General features: G+C 54.7%; 11 protein-coding genes across 11 annotated transcripts; 5 read left to right on the top strand and 6 right to left on the bottom strand.

Moving 5' to 3' along the window:
• Window positions 1-2316: 2316 nt before the first annotated feature.
• AB675_3097 (Nitrogen assimilation transcription factor nit-4) lies at window positions 2317-5164 on the bottom strand (the record flags this gene model as incomplete). Its single annotated transcript, XM_018143120.1, has 4 exons — window positions 2317-3400; window positions 3465-4889; window positions 4964-5006; window positions 5056-5164. 4 exons carry the CDS (start codon window positions 5162-5164, stop codon window positions 2317-2319), a joined length of 2661 nt encoding a protein of 886 aa, XP_017997839.1.
• Window positions 5165-6577: 1413 nt separating this feature from the next.
• AB675_3098 (uncharacterized protein) lies at window positions 6578-7629 on the top strand (the record flags this gene model as incomplete). Its single annotated transcript, XM_018143121.1, has 2 exons — window positions 6578-6965; window positions 7013-7629. The coding sequence occupies 2 exons, from the start codon at window positions 6578-6580 to the stop codon at window positions 7627-7629; spliced, it is 1005 nt and encodes a 334-aa protein (XP_017997886.1).
• A 413-nt stretch (window positions 7630-8042) lies between these two features.
• On the top strand, window positions 8043-8912 carry AB675_3099 (Pleckstrin homology domain-containing family A member 8; the record flags this gene model as incomplete). Its single annotated transcript, XM_018143122.1, has 1 exon — window positions 8043-8912. The coding sequence occupies one exon, from the start codon at window positions 8043-8045 to the stop codon at window positions 8910-8912; it is 870 nt and encodes a 289-aa protein (XP_017997973.1).
• Window positions 8913-9075: 163 nt separating this feature from the next.
• Window positions 9076-9571, bottom strand: AB675_3100 (Long chronological lifespan protein 2; the record flags this gene model as incomplete). Its single annotated transcript, XM_018143125.1, has 2 exons — window positions 9076-9269; window positions 9400-9571. 2 exons carry the CDS (start codon window positions 9569-9571, stop codon window positions 9076-9078), a joined length of 366 nt encoding a protein of 121 aa, XP_017997910.1.
• An 81-nt stretch (window positions 9572-9652) lies between these two features.
• AB675_3101 (54S ribosomal protein L2, mitochondrial) lies at window positions 9653-10661 on the top strand (the record flags this gene model as incomplete). The annotated part of the gene is made up of 3 exons (XM_018143126.1): window positions 9653-9700; window positions 9755-10093; window positions 10134-10661. The coding sequence occupies 3 exons, from the start codon at window positions 9653-9655 to the stop codon at window positions 10659-10661; spliced, it is 915 nt and encodes a 304-aa protein (XP_017997784.1).
• A 721-nt stretch (window positions 10662-11382) lies between these two features.
• On the bottom strand, window positions 11383-12533 carry AB675_3102 (UBA domain-containing protein 7; the record flags this gene model as incomplete). The annotated part of the gene is made up of 2 exons (XM_018143127.1): window positions 11383-11484; window positions 11556-12533. 2 exons carry the CDS (start codon window positions 12531-12533, stop codon window positions 11383-11385), a joined length of 1080 nt encoding a protein of 359 aa, XP_017997962.1.
• A 269-nt stretch (window positions 12534-12802) lies between these two features.
• Window positions 12803-14109, bottom strand: AB675_3103 (uncharacterized protein; the record flags this gene model as incomplete). Its single annotated transcript, XM_018143128.1, has 2 exons — window positions 12803-13098; window positions 13152-14109. The coding sequence occupies 2 exons, from the start codon at window positions 14107-14109 to the stop codon at window positions 12803-12805; spliced, it is 1254 nt and encodes a 417-aa protein (XP_017997810.1).
• Window positions 14110-15559: 1450 nt separating this feature from the next.
• AB675_3104 (Uracil catabolism protein 4) lies at window positions 15560-17167 on the top strand (the record flags this gene model as incomplete). Its single annotated transcript, XM_018143129.1, has 4 exons — window positions 15560-15805; window positions 15844-16411; window positions 16458-17032; window positions 17084-17167. The coding sequence occupies 4 exons, from the start codon at window positions 15560-15562 to the stop codon at window positions 17165-17167; spliced, it is 1473 nt and encodes a 490-aa protein (XP_017997882.1).
• Window positions 17168-17343: 176 nt separating this feature from the next.
• On the bottom strand, window positions 17344-19920 carry AB675_3105 (Sulfate permease 2; the record flags this gene model as incomplete). Its single annotated transcript, XM_018143130.1, has 5 exons — window positions 17344-18592; window positions 18640-18877; window positions 18924-19186; window positions 19293-19471; window positions 19510-19920. The coding sequence occupies 5 exons, from the start codon at window positions 19918-19920 to the stop codon at window positions 17344-17346; spliced, it is 2340 nt and encodes a 779-aa protein (XP_017997857.1).
• A 1569-nt stretch (window positions 19921-21489) lies between these two features.
• AB675_3106 (putative mitochondrial outer membrane protein) lies at window positions 21490-22197 on the top strand (the record flags this gene model as incomplete). The annotated part of the gene is made up of 2 exons (XM_018143131.1): window positions 21490-21536; window positions 21585-22197. 2 exons carry the CDS (start codon window positions 21490-21492, stop codon window positions 22195-22197), a joined length of 660 nt encoding a protein of 219 aa, XP_017997939.1.
• Window positions 22198-22397: 200 nt separating this feature from the next.
• Window positions 22398-23231, bottom strand: AB675_3107 (uncharacterized protein; the record flags this gene model as incomplete). Its single annotated transcript, XM_018143132.1, has 3 exons — window positions 22398-22543; window positions 22631-22733; window positions 22815-23231. 3 exons carry the CDS (start codon window positions 23229-23231, stop codon window positions 22398-22400), a joined length of 666 nt encoding a protein of 221 aa, XP_017997913.1.
• Window positions 23232-23461: the final 230 nt, after the last annotated feature.

The following is a 23461-nucleotide window of genomic DNA, read 5'->3' on the forward strand; positions in this document are numbered from 1 at the left end:
CGAACATCCGCGTCTCGTCACACAAGTCATACCAGGGTGCTAAGTCTTTGATGTAGACATGCTGTGATGAGCATGGTCAGCGAGGCCATCTCGGATAGCATAGCATTGACGGCACTGGTACGAGTACTTACGAAGAGTTTGGCTATGAGAGCTTCCTGCAGCAATTCTCGAGGTGTCTTGTCCAGATCGACACCAGACTCTGGCGTGTACTGCTTGACCACCAACGGACTTGAGCGGTCACAATACACATCTCGCTTCTCGCATCGCTCGCACACGGGCAGACGGTTGTCGCACCTGATCCGACGGCGACGACATGTCAAGCAGGAGTTCGCATCTGCTGTGCGGGGCATTAGAAAGACCACACTGTGAGATGCCCTCCATCTCTGTAGACCGACTGCCCGATCGGTCTGTTAAAGGTCGCTGCACGAAGCGCCATTTCGAATACTTCTATCCGCCAACATGCAGATTGACCATGTGGTATAAGGTTTTGAACACGAGCGGCTATCTCATAACCTGGAAAAGCTCTGCTTCAAGAGCCGGACAATGTTCGGCCATCGGATTTTCTGCGCCTGCACTACCTCCTAAACGGCATATTCCAGATCTCCTGATGTCGCGCATATGCCCACGTTGTCGCACCAAGGATAATTTTTCCATGCAGGATTCATCGCGTTTAGCCAGCGCGAAAATTGCGGAAGAATTCCATCAGGTTCAAGTACTTTCGGATCCCCGGAGTGTATCTGTACGCAATCACACTTACATTGGCGCTCATCTCGGTCTGTCTGACCGAGCTTTCCGTTCTCCAATGTCGATCATCTTGCTGGGGTCGACGGCGTCGGACCACCGTCCACGTACTCTGAAGAGAGGCTCCCGGATGAACAGAAGTGAGACTGCGCTGCCTGTAAAGTTGCCTGGGAATCAGATTGCCGAACATCTCTCTGCGTCCAGAGCAGCTGCTGTGTGGCTGAAATCGGAGCATCAGGTCTGCCACGAGGCCACAGAGGGATGCGGAGCCCCTGTTGCTCTCCAAGGCCGAACAACATCCGCTGATATCTCTGTTCTTGAGCATGACCATGGAGATCTCCAACGACATTCGTCCATTTGGGAAGTAAGCCAACCGACGGGCATCACGATTGGGACTTCATGAGTCCCGTTGCAACGACTCGACGCGCCAACATGATTCAGCTTCGTGGTTCTCGCCAAACAAAAGTACCATTTTTTGTCCGGTGTACGCTGAGCTCGAAATTCTCCTGGATCTCCCAGCAGTCCCCTTCGACACACTGGTAGGTCAGTGCAGCTAATTTCCTTCGTTTGCCACACACGCCGCACCCAAGACCGGTCTTAGGTGCTTCTTGCATGGCATGCTACTGAACACGGGTCGTTTGAAGATGAAGCGAGGACTTCCCTCGGACTGGTCATAGCACCTGACCGGCGTCGTTGCTCCCTCTATGGAAGTTGCCGAATCGGATCGTACAGTGCTCCGCCAAGCTAACACCGGGCGGACATGTCATCGGACTCCTCTCCGACCTTGGTAGGTGGTACGTGTCTGGGAGCAGCGGCCCGGTACCATAGCACGCGTTTTTTCTTGCTTTCCGCGGTCAGGCAACGATTGGCATCTCCAGAGGTATGGCTGTAAGGTGAGCAGGCGCAGATCTTTTGAAGAGGCTCACGCCAAAGACCATCTTTTGTTGTCATGGCGCCCCTTTGACATGACCCAGCAATGCAGCTCACCACACAGTGATTGCTAGGTAAGGCCAAGATCCCCTTTCGTGATGGTCAATCCCTACCGCTGGTTTCACCAGTGGACGAGCGGCGGTCCGGCACGCCGCCCGAAGGTGTCTCGACCAAATGAAATAATGTGTACGTTCGCAATTTTGCGGCGTTGAGGAAGATACCGTAAGTCCAAAAGAGAACCAGAACGAGCTGGACTTTTCATGGTCTATAAGACCACGAAACACGTGCAGTCTTCAATTCCCGGCTCTCGTATATCTTTGCCTAATTCCAGAGGAATTATTCTGCTCGAGAACGTTTCGCTTGGTCCGCGAAGCTCGTCTACCGCTCGTCTACATCAGGCAGGAGCACATTCAGGTAAATGCAGTGCGCTCAGGGGGCACTATGTCTGTTGATGCACGCCCGCGAGGAGTTTAGAGTATGGCAAGCAGGCGTCAGGATTGACATCAGAACTTACTACAGGTGCATAAGCCTTGGCATATCGAACGTAAGCGTAAGCGTTGCTTACGTAGGGTACCTGTGATGGCTCAGCATGATCGGGCCAAGCTGTAAAATATCTGGTACGTTTCCATCTACCAACGTGCTCTATTAAATATACCACTCATCCTCATTGTAAGTCCAGGCGCTGCCGTATGGGCTCGATCCATTGAACCAAGTTCCGACCGGATGTCCGTTGGCAATATTTGCGGCACCGCCGTTTGGCACACCATTCATCGCATGGACTGGGCTGGTAGTCGCGGCTACTGGGCCGTTGCTTGTAGCAGCGCCATTGACAGCATTGTTATTGGTAGGTCTTTCGGCCCATGTTGATGAATCGATGTCCATGCCCGTCCAATTTTCGAAGCCCATGGCGAACTGTGCCTGATCGCGCAAGACCCAATCTTGACTGTCACGCAAAAGTTGCTCAACGCCGCCGAACATGTCGCTTGGGCTGGCGGCGGATGTGCGTCTTGAGTCTCTGCTGCCACTGTAGCGGTGGCCTGCCGTAGGGACTGGTGTGCCGGTAGCGCTCGACATTTGTGCGGCACGTATGCCGTTGGCGTCACTGGGAGGTAGCGAGTGAGTGCCGCTGAGCTTTCGTACAGGGCCAGGGCCGCCGTTCCAGAAAGTGTTGGCTGCTGCTGGCGCGTTGGTAAAGTAGCCGTTTGCAAGGGTGGAGTCCAATGAGGCAGGTTGTGTTGCGAGTTGTGCAGGATTCAGCATCTGCTCCGAAGCTTGTCGAGGCGCGTTTGAAGATGACTTTTCAAGTTCTTTGGCGTAGCTTGCAAATTTCTCATCTGTGCGTGCCAGCACTGCTGATGCTTCCTCGGGAAGGTCTACGTTCCATTTGCGAGCTAGGAAGCTCAAGATGGCAAGCGTTCGTCTTGCGGCGAGCCAACTGTCCGCGATCTCCTCAAGATGCTTTACGCCATGAACAATGTCGCGCTTTGCGTTCTTGTCCGGTAGATTCAGCAGGTGTATCGTGCACGCCGAGTGCGTTATGTAGACGACGATGTTACAGATCTGTCGGAGGCCATGTGAACGCTTGTATAATCGCATGAGCTTAGACACCATGCCGGCAGCTTGGGTGCACAGCTTGCGCGGACTGACGTTGTGTGGCAAAGGCGAAGTCTGCTGGTTGTATTTTAAGAATGGACGGAAGAGGTGGATGAACAACAGTTGAAAGAACATGCTGTGATGCGAGGTCAGCCGCCTACCTCAACACATGGAAGAGCAGGACAGATTCCGGGACTTACTGCATGACCAGAACGCTTGACAGGCATCCTTCTCTTGGCTCAAACTCCTTTGGTAGCTCTCTTCGCCACGTCTCAAGTCGTGTGTGTATGTCGGACAGCTTTTTGAGCTCAGCAGCTTTGCCTTTTGTCTTCTCCATGTCCGTTGGGTTGTAGAAGTGGTTCATCAGATCGTTGCTGATTTCGCAAAGCTTCGTTATTTCCAGAGCGACAGCTCGTGTCCGTGCCGGCTGGGCGTGCGCGTGTGTGAAGCCGGAATCAGTGTATGGGCTCCATTGCGCCGAGTCTTCGTCCGGAAAGACTTCGACCTTGGGCACTGTGATGATCGAGGTCGGGAGCTGTGGCAGGCGACCCAAGTAGTTAGACCAGCACTTGTCGAAAAGAAAGCAGCCCCAGAATGTGATACGCCGAACGTCTTCTTCAGCGTCGTCGCCATTGATAGCCTTATTCGTTGTCAGGCGACCGGAGTCGAGATTTAAACCCATGTCGCATGCCATGCGGAACGACATGCCGCTGTATACCCATCCTTTGGCTTCTCTGCCGCAGCCTGCTTCTCGAACTGACATGAGCGCGAGCGCTTGAACCGTTGTTAGCCTGGGCTTCTCGTGCTCGTCGTTCTCCATGATCAACCGCTTCGCTTCCTTGAAGAAGTGGTCCCCTGCTGTTGCGGAGTCGTCTGGGTCTTCGCGACCGCCACTGCGAGATGTGAAATGGCAGCCAAGCGCGAGGATGGCATTGACGAGTAACGGCGAGCAGTAGTACGTCTTCCGCTTGGCGGTCAGAGGAGGTTTACCAAGCAAGAAGTCGCGGTAGAATAGTGTCTTGGACAGGGTGGTGAAGTATGTGTAGTGCCAAGTGAAGTACATGTGCAACAGGTGCACAACCAGCTCTGGATCGTCGGTGACACTCGTCCAGGAGGTGATGGGATCCTCCTGCTGCGTGTACTCGTCGAGGGACTCACTGGAGGACGTTTCTTGCGCGAGGTGTATGAGGTTCGAAGTGCCACCAATGTACCTCACCGAGCCCTCGTCTAGCCGCAAGTCGCCCATCTTGCCGTAGAGCTGCGTCTCGAATGTCCTGCCAACAACACTGTCATTGTCGTGTGAGACTTTGGCATCATCGTACTCTTCGTCTTCGCCGTCGATGCCATGCTCCTTAGCCGCGATTTTCTCCGCGACTGCGTCCAAGCTTTCGCATGTCCGTATTTCTTGCACGAGGCTAGACACATCGTCTTCTGGAGAATTCAAGATGGCTTCTATGAGTGTCTGTAGCGTGGAGAAGTTGCGCGTCTTGCGGTTGTCAAGTTCATTCTTGTATACACCTTTCCGTCGGTGATCAGAGTTGGGATCGTAGATGCAGTCGGTGCCGTAGACCTGAGAGCATGCAGCGCATGCGGGCAGGTTACCGTCGCACTTGCTCTTGCGTTTCCTGCATGCGGCCGGAGGTATCAGCCACGTTGTTGCCAATCATGCACAAGCGAGACGGTGAGGGCGGAGACATACCGACACGCAATACACGCTGTGCTCACGAGGTTACGCCTGCTTGCTTGTGTCGTCAGCGATGCAGCCCTGGACACACTGCTCAGCACTCTTACATCGCCGTTTCGAACCCTCCTCTGCCCCACCGGTGTGCTTCCGTCTGGGTCGCTGTCGCGGCGCCTCATCCTGTGCCTCCCCGGCGTTACTCAGCGTAGCTGGGGCCATCATTTCCCACGCAAATTCTCAACTGCCTTGTCATGCACAAGAATGATGGAGCGGCTGTACATCTCCTCGGAGCACAGTAGTGGTGGCCGGCCAGCTTTCTTGTTTGCGGTGGAGAGTTCACTCGTTAGCCGGCTGTCATCCGGATCTTCTGGCCAGACTCAGGCTCTCAACCTTGGCTTGAACATTTGTCAATCGCTACATCACGTCGGTGACTGGGTAGGAGAATGAGCCCGCTCAAGGCTCGTGGTTAAAAGGTTATTGCATCTCGTCACGCCCAAATGCCGAGTCCGATAGCGATCCAGTTGACCAATGGGAATAGCTTAGGCCGAGCCTATCCAGATAACAGGTTCGCCCGGATCGATAACGTGCGCCACATGGCTCGGGTCATCAACATTGGTAAAGAGCCGGAGAAGCAGATATAGCGACTTGTATATGATGTGGCTGTAGAATGCGGAATGCGTAGGTCTGCAAGTACTTATAGGCTGCAAGCATGGGTCGCACTTGCCCGCTCAACATCGGGCGCGGGAAGCAGCGACCCAAGGCCGTGTATCCGTCAGGAACGAGTCGAGAAGTTTCGCATCCATGAGCAGCCACTACGGCAGTTGACATGCTCGTGCCTTCCAAGGTTTAGCAAATCTTCGGAACCCTTGAGCAGCCAGACACAACACTTCGTAACAGTGGCTCCTCCACCCCGCAATCCCTCGTGTCCGACCTTGTCTACACTTCCCAGTGGTAGTTGCAGAACGATGGGACACGTCCTGACGTCCTGACCCTTTCCCTGAGGAAGGCCTTTAAGGAACCAAGCTCGTAACCGAAGCCCGCTACGGACGATGGACAGCGGATCCTTGGAGATTGATGCTTTCCGATAGGTATGCGGCTTCCGCTGGAAGAAACAATGGCCGGCGGCGGTACCCACGATGGGGTCAACGTCATGCATTCCTTGCTGTGCTTGTTCCAAGCCTTGTTTTCCAGTGTTGTCTACTTCTTGTGGATTGGGCACAAATCAAAAGAGAACACAAACGTTTGAAGTAAAGAACGACCAGAATTCCGGGCTCGCCTCTTCATCCCGACCCCTGGAAGAAGCCTAAACATAGTGGACTCCTGCACCCCGCGAAATTGAATTCCTCGTGGTCTTAGGTTGCAAGGTTTACAGCTTGAAGACATCAGCGGACCTTTGATCTTGTGTACACTTCACCCAGTATCTGATCCTAGCGCACGCTACAAACAGTGGACACACCATCCTGCCGACAGGACGATTGCAACTCTTCACCTGTGGAGACCCACCCTACTGCATTTCCACGAGCACACGACCAGGATAACTTCGAGCCTGTAGGGCCAGCACACCCCGGCAGCCGCCCCAAAGCCTCCTCGGGAAGCCGCATCAATTGACCCACATCTCTTGCACGACCGATGATGGCCACCAGCGTGCAACCTCCCCATCAACAGCAACACATCTCACATCATGCCCCGCCATCGCTATCACCACATCCCGAAGCCCCGTCACAGCCACAGACCCAGTCATGGGCCGCCTGGCTCCTGGACGCCTACGCCACAACAGCGACCTCGCCATCTACGAACGACTTCCCGCACGAACATGACGATGAGCATGATAGCCATCCCGAGCAGACAGAAGGCAGATTGCATCCAGTGATACAACGCCAACAGCAGCGGTGGTTCAGCGACTCTGATGCGTTCAAGCGCTCCTCTACGAGCACCGTCACAGCCATGTCCTCTGATCGATACACACCACAGCAGCAAATGATGACACTGCAGGCCCAGACCAGTGGAGAGCAGTCTCGGCGTCAGTACAAGGCTACGGCCCGACCCTTTCACCATCATTTGTTCCAGATCAAAAACAGCCCTTCACACGTACTGGTCGAGGCGGAGCTGGCAACTTCGTATGGGGCAGTCTCAACACCGGACGAGCGAGCGTGACATCAGCGCCCTCGTCAATCAGCTCAGCCCAGGATGTTATTGGCACGGGACAGGGCCCCTCACTGGCGCAGCGAAGAGCAGCAGCGAAGAAATTGCAAAGACTGGACAATGTGAGGAGTGTCGGAAGAGGCGGAGCAGGCAACATTCACATCAACAGCGCAACAAGCCCCGGCGTCATCTCATCAGCGCGAAGCCCGCTCAGCCAAGGTCAGCGCTTTTCGAACGACACACCCACATCGTCTGCACGAAGCGTGAGCACACCGACTACGACCAATACCACTACGCCCGCCACCACCACCAGCGAAACCAGCAGTACAAGCTATGCATACGGCAGAGGCGGCGCAGGCAACCAGTTGCGCGCAGAAGCCGAACGTGCGCAACAGAAGCAGGCTTTACACGAGCAGGAGCAACGAGAAATGGCGGAGCGGAGGAAACGGATTGAGCAGCAGGTTGATGAGTGGCTGTTGCCGCCACCCGTGGCAATGGTTCCTGCTGGTGCTGTGGGGCGGAGAGGGAGTTGGGGTTCGTGATGGGAACAAGTCGGTCCAACAGTTCCCGCACGGTTCTCCCAAAGGTCCGAGCTCTAGGTTGTCGTGCCAAGGATATCCCAAGATGGGATTTTGAAACGGTCGGTCCAAAGCAGAATTCACGTTGGGATTCTCTCGTGTTCCGAGACCTACCGCCGAGAGAAACAATGGGCAAAATAGGGTTGAGGTACATCCGAGGTTGCGTGACACCAGTCGAAGACAATGCAATCGCCGGACGCGTCAACATACACCAGCCGAACAAAGACCAACCTCAACAACACAATGGGCAGCCACGTGAGGTCTGGACCGTTTTCTCGATTTGAAGAAAGGAACAGCACCTTGCGACTGGGAATATATGAAGAAGCAGATCATGTTTCCTATTACTCGCACCTTCTAAGCACTTGGGACAAGACAAGATGCACGTGCGAAACATCCTCGCTTCCGGCGGCCTCGCCGCCAAGCTATTCGTGCTGTTCCTCTGCGTCTTCCAAGTCGCAGCCGAAGCCGACCATGGCGCTCCTCGCCACCCACGCGAGTTTGTTGCGAGGGGTAGACCAGGCGGACAACCTCAACGCCCAGCTTCAGGCGGTAGCGCTAGCGCTGCTCGTCCAGCCGGCGCCGCTGGGCCCTATAACGGCCCATGGCATCAGCGTACATGGTACTCAACCCTGAGGAAGCGCTTCGACGAAGTCCCCGTCGACGGCGACAACGGTATCCATACCGAAGAATTTCTCGATGCGTCCCAATCCCTACCATCCTTCTTCGACCTACTCGGCCAAGTCGCCTTCCGTCCAGCCAGGATCGACAACGAGCAAAACATCAAGAAGATCCGCGACTATTTCAACGGCCACCGTGACCAAGCGGGCACTTTGCAAAAGCTCGTCCAGAACGAGAAGAACAGCGGCGTCAGCTACACCGGCTCAGCGAGCGAAGCCCTCAGCTGGCTCGCGCGCACTCTGGACTTCACGGTGAAGTCGCTCCGCAAGGACCTCGACGACAACAAGAACTCGCCGCCGGATGACGCGAATCCCAAGAAGCCGCTGTCTGAGGCTTTCAAGAAGTCGTATCCGGATACTCTCAAGATGTATCACAACGACTATCAGAAGGCGCTGTTTGCTGCGAGTTGGGATCTTGTGCCGGCGAGGAGGACTTTCTACCAGAGACTCGCGGCTGATGATAGTGCGCAGGCTGCGTCGGAGGATACGGAGAAGTGGGTGTCGGCGTTGGAGAAGATCAACGACATCTTGAGCTTTGTAAACCAGCCGCAGAATAGGTGGTGGTATTGATCGGTTGGGAGCGTCATCTCCAGTATCGATAGGGTGGGTGTTATACTTCTTGAGGGGAGCAGTCGGCTCTGCTGACCACTTCTGTACCAGTATCTCAGGGCGTCGGGCTGAGTTATGATGTGTATGACAATATAGATCCGCTTCGAGTCATGTATGAATGCGTTCACAGAAGTCCTTTTCTTGCGAGCTCAATCTTCCGTGCGGTCTCGCCCTGCTTGAAGCCGCCCTTGCTGCCGCACACCTTGATGCCCTCGCCTAGTTCGACTTTCTCTTCGACGGCGGCGTGTGGGCAGGGGCAATGGTGGGGGAAGTGCACGCAGGCGAGGGTGTCGGGGCAGAGGTACTTGGAACATTTTGCTACGAGAAAGGGTTAGCATTTGCGTTGTAGATCAGTGTCTTGTCTGGCTGGGTCTGGATCGTCGAGGGCGAGGGGATGTGGACAAGACACAAGGTGGCTACCATAGATCCTGTGTGAAAGATGACTTACCACCATCCCAAGTCGAGTGGTACCAGCTCGAATCGCTAGCAACGTTGCCGCCCTGCTGTGACTGCTGCTGGCCGCCCTGTCCTTGATTGAAGAAGTTGTCAAAGAACTGGAATTGCGCGGACGCAGAGGAGGCGAAGAGCGCTAGGATGGCGATGCTCCATGGCTTGCACATCTTAAGGAGTTCCAGGCTGTAAATTACCTAGATGAAACTGGTTCCGAGCACTGTCGTCGTCGTGGGCAGTGAACAGCATCGATGTGCAACTTGTCCTCATTCAAGCCCGCGAAATCCCAAAACAGCCTAGTGCCATGTTGCGGACTTGCTTTCCAAAAAGTCGACCGGCATCAACGACTATAGCTACCTCCAGCACTGCACCTTCCAATCGTCAGCTCGCTCACAGCATTCTCCGAGCTCCCGCAGCTCCTCAACAACAATGCTTCAACCACGGTTACCAGCTTCACGCTCATCCTCGTCCACCTCAGTACTAGTCTCTCCTCTCTCACCATCCACCAACTTATACCCGTCACTCCCAAGACGCAGGTCCGACACGCCCAACACGCCTCCCAAGGCCGCGCAAACGGCCCCTCCGACTCCGCCGGCCGCCGCCTGGGCCTGAAAAAAGGCAACACCGAACACGTCATCCCCGGCAACATCATCTTCAAGCAGCGCGGCACGAAATGGCATCCGGGGGAGAACGTAGGAATGGGAAAAGACCACACCATCTATATTAGTCGAGGGCTATGTGCGGTACTACAGAAATCCAGCGGCGCACCCGACGAGGAGGTATATTGGGGTGGCGCTGGCCAGGGAGGGGAAGGAGAGTGTGTTGCCGAGTCCGCGGAATGCGCCGACGCGGAGGAGGGTTGGGATGCTGGCGGTTCCTATCAAAGTTGCGGAGACGGCGGAGGAGGCGAGGGGGTTCTTGGAACAGCACGCTGTCGGTGGGAGTGGGCCAGCAGGTCCGGATGGGTCACCGAGGCCTGTTGGGCATGCTGCGCCTGGGACACCGGTGAAGCCGGCGCCGATTATGAGGTACAAGGGCTACAGAATCGCAAACGTGCAGCTGGCAAGAGATGCGGTGGACGAGCAAGTCCAGGTCAGGCCGTTTGATAGGAAGGACAGGTGGAAGGCATGGAGAGTGAGGGCGCTGAAGTTCAAGAATAAGCGGCATTCGAGGGCGACGAGGGCTGCTGGGAAGCTGGGGAAGACTAAAGGCGGGACGAGGGCGCCGGCGAAGGGGACTAAGCGGCCGGCTAAGCGGTGATAGAGCATGGGTGGCGAGAGGCGGGCATTCTAGGCTGTGTATCAGTAACATTAGTGGTTGTGTACAATCTTCTGGCTGGCTTGTGGCCTGATTGCTGCCTCCTCATCCTCACGATCTGAGAATTGGCTCGTGGATGACGATAGGAAAGATGACGGCTATGCTGCAAGCTTTCTCACTTCCTTGTCACTGTGTCGTTGGAGCCCTACCCGCCTGCTTCAATACACTGGCCAGCAACGGTAGTCCGGATCATGCAGCGAATAGTGAATGCTTAATGCCGAATCAGTGAACTCATCATTTCGGTTTGCGCCGGATCGTCAATTCTGTTGAAAAGGTGTAAGTGGTCGTCTTGCCCTCGACCTTATCTCTCCCTTTTTCTCCCCACACCACTGGCCAACACGAGTTCCGGAAGGCACTTGCCATGCCAAGATAGCATCTATTGCTGCTTGGTGGGGCGAGCTTCTTCGATAAGTGTCGACTTCAACTCGCGGTTGACCTGTCCTGAGCATGCAATGAGTATCAAACAAGAGCTCTGGACCGTGTCAGTAGAAAAGTCATTCCCACCTACAGGGCATTGATATTCTTTGTCATTGACATATAGGTTGACACGTCGTGATAGGGGCAGGCTCAAGCTGCGCATGTCGCTGCCCATATTCTACGCCTTCAATGCCAACAACCGCAGTTCATACTGCCGGAGCTGACAGCCCAATTGTCTCTCCGTAACTCACAGCCCATTTTCTGCCTTGAACTTATCCCAAGCCTCATTCAATGCGCTAAATACCGCAGCGCTGATCATCCGCTGCTCTGTCGTGGCATCCGTCGGTATCTACGGCAATCATGTTAGCCACATGTCCAGAATGTCGTTACGACCTTTTGACTGTGCAGGGACAGACTCACCTTATCAGGATGCACCTTCGCGATCCCCTTCATGTACTGAATCTTCACTTTTCCTGGCAGAACCAAATCTGCCATGCCGATCTTCTTCCAGTTCGCCTCGGGCCAGAGCACTGTATCCAGGCTTCCCAAGAGAGCACGTAAGTTTGTCTCTTTGCCGTCTTTCCAGCTCTTGATCCGAGCATCGACGCTATCGTACAGTGCAAAACGCTCATCGTCAGCTTTATCCGCTGCGGCATTGGCTGCGCGTAGGGCGGACACGGCAGCAAAATTGCCTGCTGGTTTTGCTTTTATGGGCGGGCGACGGTCGGGCGGTGCTGCTGACGAGGGTGCAGTCGGCTTCCGCGCTGCTGCAACCACAGGTTTTGGCCGTGCGGCTTTCTCAGCCCGCAAACGACCCTGCATGGAAGTAGCACCACCGTGGCCACCCTCGACCGCTTCTCGCCAGACGTCAGCGGCTTGTTCCCACTTCTCCATCTGCTCTAGCGCTTCCGCCTTGCGCATCAAGGCTTTGCCGTAATAGTCGCGCATTGGTTTTGGTGGAGTGTTGTCCAGGAAGTCGAGTGTTTCGGCCTCGCCTTTGGAGGCTCCGATGAGTGTGATGGCGGTGTCGCAGTCTGTGAGGGCTGTTTTGGGCTCGCCTGTCTTCAGGGCTGTGAGCGCATGGTTGGTGAGAAGGACTAGTGTGAGGGGATGGCCGGTGGGGAGGTGCCGAAGGGATGTCGTATAGGATTCGTGAGCTGAGGAGTAGTCGCCGCGCTTGAAGTGTGCATTGCCGTCCTCGCGGGCTGCGTGTGAGGCCTTGAGGCTGAGGGGTGATATTGATGGCATATTGCGCTTCGGTGGAGGTGGCCGTGATGCGATCGGTGTGGGCTTCGGTGCTGGCTGTGCAGGTCGAGATGATTGTGGTCTCGATGGAACGGGCGGTGACGTTGAACCTGTGTCGAATAGATCTGGTTCTGATACCGAGGGTGCAGGCATTTGCGGCTTCCGCCGTCGAGCTGACGATACATATGCCTGTGCTGCTTGGTCTTCGTTCGCTTGCCTGCTGAGTGCTGCCCTCGAAGTTTGCGGAGGTGGCTTGGCTTGTTGCTGTCGGAGGAAAGCCGGCTGAGGAGATGAAGTGTCCCGTAATCTTGACGGTACTGCCGGAGAGTGATCTCTCGATGTATCTGCGCTTGAATCATAATGCTGTCCCTTTCGTTGTGGCTGCAGTCGCGGCGGCGGTGTTGGCCTTTCGCCTTCAAGCATCATGCTTCGTCTGTAACGTCCGCTTCTTTCCGCTTGCCACTCGAGCTGGTCGGTCTTCGTCTGGTAGGCAATGCGTTGTCCTTCTGCCCGCCAGAACCCTCTTGTTGGCCCGCTTCGCGCATCCATTTGGGTTGACTGCCGCTTTCGCTGTCAGAGTTGAACTCCTGCACGGCCTGCTGCACTTTCTTCTGACCTTGTTTCCATAACGAATTGGCAGTCTTGAAGAAGCTCGCACCGATATCAGCGGCGACCTGGCTAGGATCCTTCTCGATCTGCTGTTGCCGTCGCTGCATGACTGGACCTGCGTCATCTTCACATGTGTACTTTGTCGTCCCGGTTGCGCAGTACGGCCACCACGGCCCGTCGAAGACGCGTTGTTGCTCTGTCCATTGGCTGCCTGATTGCGACTCTGAGATCGCTCACGTGCCTCTTCATGGGCAGAGTTGAGCAGATATCCTACAGCAGCCTGAACGTCGAAGCCAGAGTCTGTGGTCTCAAGCGCTGCCTTGGCCTTTTCAGCAGGGAAGCCCATGTCGACCAGTTCTGCAATTGCCTTATCCTGTGGATGTTCGCTACTGGTTCCCTTCGGTTTCGGTCGTTGTGGCTCTTCTTGATCTGGCCTCCTCCGAGATAGATCGACAGGCTTGCCAAGGAGCCCAAGTACGTCGTCATCGTCACTGTGCATAGTAGACGTGGTCTCTTGCCGACTGACAGTCTTCTGCTGGAGTCCTGCCAGGCCAAACGGATCGTCATCGTCTGGGAAGTCCTGAGATGCTTTTGCTGCTGCAGGTGCAGGTCTACATTCTGGAGACTTTGCGGTCTGCGCTTTGTGGGCGTTGAAGTCGGCGAACAAGTCGTCTTCATCATTACCACCGCTTCTGGGTGCCGTACTCCCATTCTGCTGTGCGCTTGGGGCAGGGGTGCTTCGCCCACTACCCAGACTGTTCCATACTGCGTCGTCGGCGCCCGCCCAATGATTGCTGCCAAGCGTTTGTTTCGGGTGGCCGCTCTGCAACCTTGCCTCTGCTAATTTCTTCTGTTGTTCCTGGAGGGAGAGTTTGGTGTTGGATGGGTTGGAGGACCACGACACGAGGTTTGCGAAGTTATCTCCAGACTGTGCAGGCGTCGCAGGTTTCGAAAGTGGCTTTATCGACGGAGCATTGCCAGATAAGGGTGTTGCCCGGCCAGAGACGGGCGGTGTCGGGCGCAGGCTTGAGAATGATGTATTGTTTAGTGTATAGTTGGCTGCGGGAGGCTTCTGGTTGCTCGTGTTCTTAGACCAGTCGATTCCCGCCAGGTCATCCATGGTCGGACTTCATGTGTCTACTTCTGTCACCGATGACTTGTATAAGGCCTAAACATGTCTATGCACACGAGAAGATATGGCAGATGCCTGTGCCGCAACCACGCTGTTCGTTGTTCAACGAAACAAGAGCCCCGCCACATTGTGGCGCCTGTGTGTGGCGGTGCAGCGCTCTCCCCGGATACTAACAGCCCAACTTGAACTTCTTCGATCAACCACACCCGGATCATGAAATCTAGGAGAACGTCGAACATGCATCATACGTCGCATCTTCCATCACAAGCGTATCGATTAGACGGCCCAGAGCGCTTGCTTCCCGCCTGAGATTTTGCGGCGAAGCCATCGACTGAGATGCTGAAGATCCAGTCAGAAGCCATACTACGTCCTTCAATCATGCGCAGAGCGCTCAGCACAATTGGCAGCGATTACTCAGTACCTAGCTAAGTGAGCTCTACGTCCGCAGCAGGGCCTCTGCCGTCCGTCAGAGAACGACCATGGGCTTCGTCCTGACTCCTGAGTCGTACTGATGGCGCCTGCCCACCTGGATCCGCTAGCACAGTGCGCCACGCAACCTGGCAAGATCCATCGCGGCGAATGAGGGGCTTTCACCCACATGGATATCGACAGAACCATCCGCGATACATCAAGGTCAAGGCTGGAGCCATACATAAGTCAGCAGTGGTGTGCTTGCATGAGCGCACGTGTTATTGCGCCGCTGATTGCTTCAAGCTGCTCGACATGCCTGGAGAGCAAAGAATCTCGACCGCCGTGTTGCGGAACAATGTTTGCGCCCGTACGATATGTGTAGACTCGCCCCTGCAGTAGTTCAAGCGTGCAAGAGCAAGAGCCACGGGTTCGGCACTATAGTTTATAAATGTATCCTCCCGTGGGCAGCTTGCCCTCTTCGGCCGAAGTCAAGCCTCTAGCGAGATGCCATACTCGACTGGCCGATGGTAGTCCGTGCACTCGATCGTTTAGCGTTGCATCTCGCGCATCTGAAACTGTTACCAGTAAAAATATGGTTGGACAAAGTGCCAAAACCGAAAGCCGCCCGAGTTAAGCGAGCGCGGAAGATTCTAAGGCGTCAGGGGCCTCCCAGAGGAAAATTAATTTCGACTGTGCGCGGGCAGGTGCCGGGGAGGGTTCAGGCGAAGAGCCACCGAACACCTGTACGTGAGCAGGAGCCACCGAAGTGCTTAGCAGGTCGCATCTCGCCTTCTCTCTTGCTGAGATCTCGCAGATCCTGACATAACACCTCGCTGGCATGTAAGAGTCACTGTTGAGCAGAGACAATGCACATGCAAAAGATCAAGATTCAAGATCCCGATAGTTCTCCTGACTGCTCACATCTCCGCTGCGTCAGGATCTAATCCGATTCGGGGGAGTGCACGGCCCTTGCATTGGCGGCACAAACACCAATTATTTTCGGTCACGTCCGTGCACGACCTCGAAAATGGGCCTTTTTCACAAGAAGGACTCCAAGTCGCAAGACTCACGCAGCAGCAAGTCAGGTCCCAGACCTGCAGTCTCGGGTGACAGACTGTCAGAGTACTCGATAAGATCACCAAAACTCGTCAGCAGCTCACAGACCAACGGAGCTTTGCCCAGGATGGCCAGCTCGATACCCAACAATATCGAAATGCCGCCCACGCCTGATCCAGCAGAGAAGCCGGCAGCGTATCTTCGGAGCATACAGGCTGTCCGAGAGCGGACGAAGATCGTTCTGATGAGGCCAAGGCGAACCAGCTGAATCACTTTGCCGTTGATATGTCCAAATTCCAGGAGACGGCCGACTACGTAGTATCCATCATCAAACGAGATTTTGCTGGCGACTACGAGAACATCCCACCCCATGGCCGATGGCAACATTTCGAAGTCGGTGGTAGGCCTCGAGTGACGCAATTGCTACAAGCTTGGCCAAATTCCGTAGACAACACGGAGAGAACTCGACGACTGATTGATCTATTCCTCGTGTCAGTCCTACTGGATGCCGGAGCAGGCACATCATGGTCATACAAGTCCAAGGAATCCGGTCGAGTCTATTCCAGAAGTGAAGGGTTGGCAGTGGCTAGCTTGGAGATGTTCAAGGCAGGTTACTTCTCTAGCAGAAAAGATCAGCCCCATCAAGTCGACGCGGCCGGACTACGCAACGTAACAGTGGAGACTCTGGCAAAGGGTATGCAGGTCTCTGAGACCAACCCAATGTCTGGACTCGAAGGCCGGGCTGGGTTGCTCATGAGACTATCGTCTGCGCTCCAGAAGCCCGAGATGTTCGGAGCTGATGCAAGACCTGGAAACATGATTGGTGAGCTTGCCTTGGAAATTTTGCATTTCACGACTGACAATCACAGATTACTTGATCTCGCATCCGACTACACAAGCATCATCAGTGCCTGTCGTGCCATTGCCGACACTATGGTCCGTTCTCATGGACGGCCTAACAGAGATCTGGCCAGCGACCCGCACAAAGATCGATGGTGTCCCACTGGGCGACGCCTGGAATTGCTCGTCCATGCCAACATCCCCTCCTGCTCAACCGTGGGAAAACATCGTACCCTTCCACAAGCTGACTCAATGGCTGTGCTACTCCATCATGGTGCCCATGACAAAGCTGCTCAACGTCCACTTCGCCGGCGCCGAGCTGATGACTGGACTACCAGAATATCGCAATGGCGGCCTGCTTGTTGACACCGGTCTTCTGACGCTCAAGGACCAGGACACCAAGAGGGGTCTCGAGACCTACCACAGGGTCACGCCATCCAACAAAGCTACTGAAGTGGTGCCAACTTTCGAACCAAGTGACGATGTGGTGGTCGAATGGAGAGCAGTCACCGTAGGATTCCTCGATGAGCTTCTTGCGGCGGTCAACAAGGGTCTGGGCGTGCAATTGAGCCTGGCACAGATGCTGGAGGCTGGCACGTGGAAGGTGAGTACAGGTCACATCAAACCTTTCTAAGCAAGACTGACAAAACTATAGGGAGGACGAGAAATCGCACAAGTATCCCGCCCGATCACAAAAGGCCCCCCAATTGGCATCATCAGCGACGGCACGGTCTTCTAGAGCATTTTTACGATGTCACGCAGCGAAAGGTAGAGGTTCAATTCGTATCGCTTCTGTATGTATATATGTAGACTTGCATGAATGACACGGATGCGAAAGCTCTTGAAACCAATGAACTCAGTCATCTCAAGCAACCAGGTCGATTACGCTGCTGATACGCAGGTAGAGCTCAAGGATCAATTGTTATCGCCGCTACGCCTACCAGCCGCAACAACATGCGTCAATCTTGAATCGGCTCTCTTCGCGTCCCTGACAGCCGCATCGACAGCCTCAAGGAGATCAATGTGGAAGAACGGCCGGTCCATACCAAACACCAACCTCGGTGACGAGTCTCTAACGGGAGTCGGAGGTGTGCTCTGTCTCCCATTTTGCAATATCGAGTCATCGGGTGCTGCAGGAATACTCTGTCGACTTCTTGCAGAATAGTGTCCCTTGGATGTCGGCTTCTCACCACATCGTTCCTCATCAACCGCAGTCTCCGCATTCCCGCCTTCTCGCAGCGCCAGCTGAAGATCCTCGGTCGTCGCACCAGCGAGCCATCTGGACACAGTGAACACTGGCGCCCATTGCCCTGCACGATCAGTCCCCTCAACGGGAAAGCCAAATCCTGCAGTCGCCAAAGCACGCCGTGTCCACCTATTTCCCACGTTCGCGAAATGCCACTCCACCACAGCAGGTGCAGCATGTTTGTCCAACAAATTCCTTGCGTCGATGAGGCCTTGAACGCTAGTAATGTCGGTGTTGTTGACCGGAGAACAGTCGAGAACGATCGCACGAAGAACAGGCTTGTTGGCCCCAATCTTAGAGCCAGCACGTATTGGTCCTGGATCGTTCCAGAGTCGATCAGACGGTCTGATGCCGTCATCAACTGTCGTCGGTCTGGTTTCTGCCATGACCTGACGGATGAGACCATCCATCTGTCGAGCTTGATTAACGTAGTTGAAGCCTTCTGTGAAGCGGTAGACGAAGACACCTGGGTATGGAGACTCAGCGTTGATTTCTGGGTTAGACGCATCCTTGCGATCGCTTGGCAGGAAGGCATCGCGATATGAAGAATCGGGCGTGTGGTGACTGGGAGTTAGAGGTCCTGAATCGTCGTGGGCATGGACATCGACCGCCAGCCTTCCAACGCGTATCCGCGCCAGAAACCGACCTCTAGCTCTTGCAAGTCGGACCAGAAGGAGGGCCAACGACAGCGCAATCGTGCAGTAGATGGAAGTCTCAAGGTTTGTGAACAGCGCCAAGGTCACGCCCGCAATCCATATCAGCAGCTCGAATGGCGATATTTGCCAATATTTGTACAGTGACTTTGGCGGAGTCATCAAGTTGTAGGTAGCATGAATGATGAGCGCCGCCAACGCAGCTTGCGGTATGTAGTAAAACACTCCGGTGAGCGCATAAAGAGCTAGAATGAGGACGAAGGCGCTGAAAAGTCCAGCGAGCGGCGTCCGAACGCCAGCCTTGGACAGCACGGCTGACGCACCGAAAGACCCCGTGCAGGCGTAGCTCCGATGAAGGGTCCGAGCAGGTTTGCGGTGCCCTGAGCAAGAATTTCTTGTGATGGGACGACGGTGTAGCCGAAGGTCCTTCCAAATGACTTCGCGATCGCGATATGTTCGATGACGAGGATTATGATGATTGCTGGTAGCTCCGGCAGAATCATCTTCACCAGGCCGGGCTCCAGTCGAGGTAGACCAGCTTCTTTGAAACCTACACGCGATCTTAGCGAGTGAGAGCATGGGAATTGAATACTCACCAGAGTTGATCTTGCCCACCAGTCGAAATCTGTGGTGTTCCTTGTCTGATCGATGCACGAGGAACGAGATCAAGGTGAAGAAGAGCATGGCGAAGGTCAGCCTCAAGGAGGATACTGTAGCCCACAGCCTCTTCCTGGAAGGTTGCTTGATCTCAAGCTTCGCACACACATCACGCACAACGAAGAGCATAGCCAGGCAGGTCAGTCCCACAGCCGCATCAAGCTGAACACGAGGTACGCCTTCCAATGTGTCAAGAATGACTCTGTAGGGCGACTGATGTGTGTCGATGCCCTTAATCCCGAGACATGCGCCGAGTTGTGTTGATATGATGGTGATGGAAGCTGCTGTAACAAATGCCGAGATGGCACATAAGGATGAACTCGATGAGCCAGCCGAGGCGGAGTAATCCCACGAGCAGCAAGATCAAGCCGATGATAAACGACAGAGCTTTGGCAACTTCTGGTCGACTGTATGTATTAGGTTGACGCTCTTCGACGGAAGTGATGACGGAACCGACGAGAAGAGACCCCACCGCCGTAGTCTTGCGCTGTTAGTGAAGTGTCAGCTGGGCGCGTAGGAACTTACACCGATGACTATGTCCTTGGAGGTACCAAACAGAAAGTAAGTTGCCGCTCCTGTGAAGGATGTGTAAAGCCCGAACTCAGGTGACAGCTGTGCCAGTAAAGCGTAAGCCATTGCCTGAGGCACGACGACAAATCCGATCGTGAGCCCAGCAATAGCATCGCCCAGCAGCCATCGCCAATTGTATCGTGGCAGCCATTGCGCTGAAGGGAACAGATCATGAATGTAAGTTGCAACGCCGCGCTTGGTTGGGGCTAGAGTCCGTAGGTATTCGCCGACCGTAGGCTCTGGCTCGTAGTAAGGATGTGGTAGCACTCGGATGAGGGACTCTTCAACTTCACGAAGATGGGGCTGCTCGACGAGTTCGATACCAAGTATTCTCGCGAGCGAATGAGCGTACTTTTGCAAGGGCATAATGATAATGAGAGAACGAGGGAAGAAAAGCGAAAGGGAGGGCGAGAAGTGAGTTGAGGCAGGATCGATCGAAGATAGTGGCGGTCGACATCGTCACCTTTGGAGAAGGAATATTCACCTTCACGCATTCATTCACCTTTCTCAGTAAAGATTGATCTTGCCCAACCCGACGGTTGTCGGAGGGGTTTGCCTTGACCGACAGCCGTTAGCGCGGAAGGTGCTCCCCTGCGAGTGGGCGATTATCGTGGCTACCCCTCACATATGATGCGCCACCGGCCGCAGTTGCATGGCCGCAACAGAAGCAGGTCCGAGGCGCTCGAGTGTGCTGAGTAAGTGCAGATGTACAGATCTCCCAAAGGACTCACTGACAAGTCCAAAAAGTAATTGCAAACGCTCACCGGATTTCTGTGCCAGATTCTCGAAGGTTGTCGAGACCCGGACTTCTCGAAATAGTTGGAGAAGCAGGACCAGCACGGTCGCTGTGGAAGTGAGGATGCAGCGATACTGATCAGGATGTCAGTGTGTAGACCGTCGGGTAGGTAGCAAGACAGAGATGATCCAGATGTTAAACGAACCTGAGCCGCCAGCTCTCATTATCTGGCTGAGTAGGAAACAGTCGGAAGCTGCGATCCACGATCATGTTATCTGCTTGAAAAGGCGATCTCCGAAGGCGCGGCTGCAGGCGAAAGTGGCAGTGGCGATACTGGCCAAACCTTCGCCGCGAACTGCATCGGCCTGGCCTAGGTCTTGAAGCTGCGATAGATCAGCCATACAATGGGGTCTCGTTTTGCTCCCCTTTTCCTTAAATGATGTCCTGACTTTACTTACTTCGCTCTCGACTCACACTGTACACACCATGGGCTGTCATACAGCTTCCAACACCATGAGGCTGTTGAGATATGACGTCCAGCTGATAGCCGCAACAGTGCACGTGCGCACTTCCTGGAGGCATTCCGTGGCACATGTCGTGCCGACAGGGCTGCCATACAGCGGCCCAGTCGCGCCCCTCGCTACACATGAGCGAGTCTAAGGAGCGTAGATTTGATATGACTGCCTCGAGGGGCAAACATCGCACTGAGCTTCAGTCCGGTCTATTCCTTAACAATCGAATCTCTCGTCGAAACGTTCCGCTTGCATTGCTTGGCGCTGTCGCGACGTCCAGACGATGGTGATGTGGGCCCAAGATATGCTTAACATATAGTCCGTGTGCTCTTCGCGCGCTCTAAATGTATTGAAAGGATAAGACGCGGTTATTAGAAGGAAGAAGGCAACCCATGGCCTTTCATTAATTCGCGGCGAGCACGCAATTCGAGCTGGCCAATGCGATGCCTCGGCTGCATGGTGTGGGTCCAGATGCTGCCTTGTCGCGATGCGCGTCATTGATTTGCCTTCTTTCATACTCCTAACGTCGACATACTGGAATAGGACATACGTAGAGGACGCTCATACACCTCAGCAGGATATCTCTCCATCTGGAGGCGGCTCACTCATTGGACGACTACGAACTGAGCTTGGCAGATAGATAGGGGCGATTCGGTGGCCTGCAATATCAGGGGAACCTCGCACAAGATGACTTCGATACTGTTTTCGCCGGCACCTTATGTAAGTCTGCAACTGTCCCTGAACATCCATGGATGCGATGATAGGTTCTGACACTTGTATAGCACATCCTCAGGCAAGTCGACTTCGCCTACTCGGACAGAAACACATATCTCTGTTGTGGACAAACACCATCCCAAGACAAAACTAACATCCCCTTTCCCGACCCACAGCTACGGCACCCTCCTCGGCTCTTCCCTCTTCCAATCCTTCATCGGCGGCGTCATCGCCTTCCGCGTCCTCCCCCGTCCGCAATTCGCCACCCTCCAACAAGCCACCTTCCCCGTCTTCTTCGGCATGCAATCCGTTCTACCCATCCTTCTGGCCCTCACCCTTCCCACCGAACGTACCGCCATCAGCACCATTCCACCCTCCATCTCCGGCTGCCTCGATCCCATCAACCGGTGGACAGTGCTCGCCCCCCTAGCAACGAATTGGATTGTGGCAGTAGTGAACCTGCTGTATTTGGGTCCGGCGACGACGAAGGTGATGAGGGAGCGGAAGCATCAGGAGACGAGGGATGGGAAGAAAAGTTATGATCAGGGCCCGCATAGTCCTGAGATGGAGAGATTAAACCGGAAGTTTGGGGCTTTGCATGGGGCGAGTGCTGGGATCAATCTTGTTGGGATCGCTGCGATCGTGTATTACGGGTTTTACTTGGGAGCGAGGATGATCTGAGGAGTCCCTGGGACAGTGGGTTGTGCTGCTGATCTGCTTTGATCCCCCAGATTCTTGCCTGAGAGCTTTTTCCATTCGTGGTAGATGTGCGTTATATTGTGTGCGAGTTTGGAAACATAGACAGCTTTGAAAGAAGTCGATAGAGCATAAAGCGTTGTAGACGAAACGAGCCAACAGGTATTTCAGTGTACTGCCGAGCCTCATGGCGGTTTCCAGCCAACCCTGCTGACCTTATATTCGACACCCAGCCCTCCTCGGTCCAGTATGAAGCGCCCGGCGCCAACAAAGACGCCTCGCTCCAGCTCTTTGTACTTCTCGCTTCCAGTCTCGAAGGTCACATGGATGACTAGTTACTCGTTTATCAGCATATGTGCTGTCCTAGTCCACCACAAGGATAAGGACGTAAACCCAGAGAGAAGCTTCGGGAACTTACAAGAAGCACCAAACTCAGTATCCCTCGCGTCACGCCTGCCTGCCAGGATTGCCGAGAGCTGGTCATTTATCTCGACTATGCCTGTGTAGTGGATATGAATCATCTAAAGCCGCACACACAATCGACGTCAGCAAGTTTGCCATAGCAAAGACAAGCAGAAGACAACGGGACAAAGAGGACCCACAGCTCCATCCCCATCCTCAACCACAAGTCCTGCATCCAACCTCATCCGGCCACCGTCAGGATCATTCCGCACAAAGTCGATCCCCTGGCCACGTACAGTCGCTTCCAGTCTCGGGAGCTCATCAACAGCTTCTGCTTCCCGAGGATTACCAGTATTACCACTGCCACTGCCATCGCCACCGCCAACACCTCCCGCTCCAGTACTTAATGGAGCATCAGACTGGCGCGGCGCGCTAGTGACTCTCCCGCCAATAATATGCACAACCGTGAGCGGCTGGCCGCGAGTGAGCCCTCCCACTGGACTGGCGGGCCCACCAATGCGAAAATTGAATGTGTACGCTGGAGTCAGGGAGGGGTAGTTGGCGTGCGGTTCTGGAGCGGCAGTGGAGGAAGTATCTGTTCGCTGCGTAATTTCCATATGTGGAATGTGTGGGGTTCGCGGACAGGTGGTGAGTCCAGACGTGGTTCTGCGGAAGGATCCCTAGCTTGCTCGCATTGTCGCGGTTTTGCGATTGGCCGAGAGACGGAGGGGAGGAGCTAATGCTTCGGCGTGGATGATCAGCAGCGTCCGCTTAAAGTAGTGTTTGAGGCTATGAGGCCGACTGTTGTATCAAATGTCGAAGACCAGGAGGGGGTCCAGGTGGACGT

This window comes from Cyphellophora attinorum (assembly GCF_001299255.1).
Source record: "Cyphellophora attinorum strain CBS 131958 chromosome Unknown Contig21, whole genome shotgun sequence".
Lineage (NCBI taxonomy): Eukaryota > Fungi > Ascomycota > Eurotiomycetes > Chaetothyriales > Cyphellophoraceae > Cyphellophora > Cyphellophora attinorum.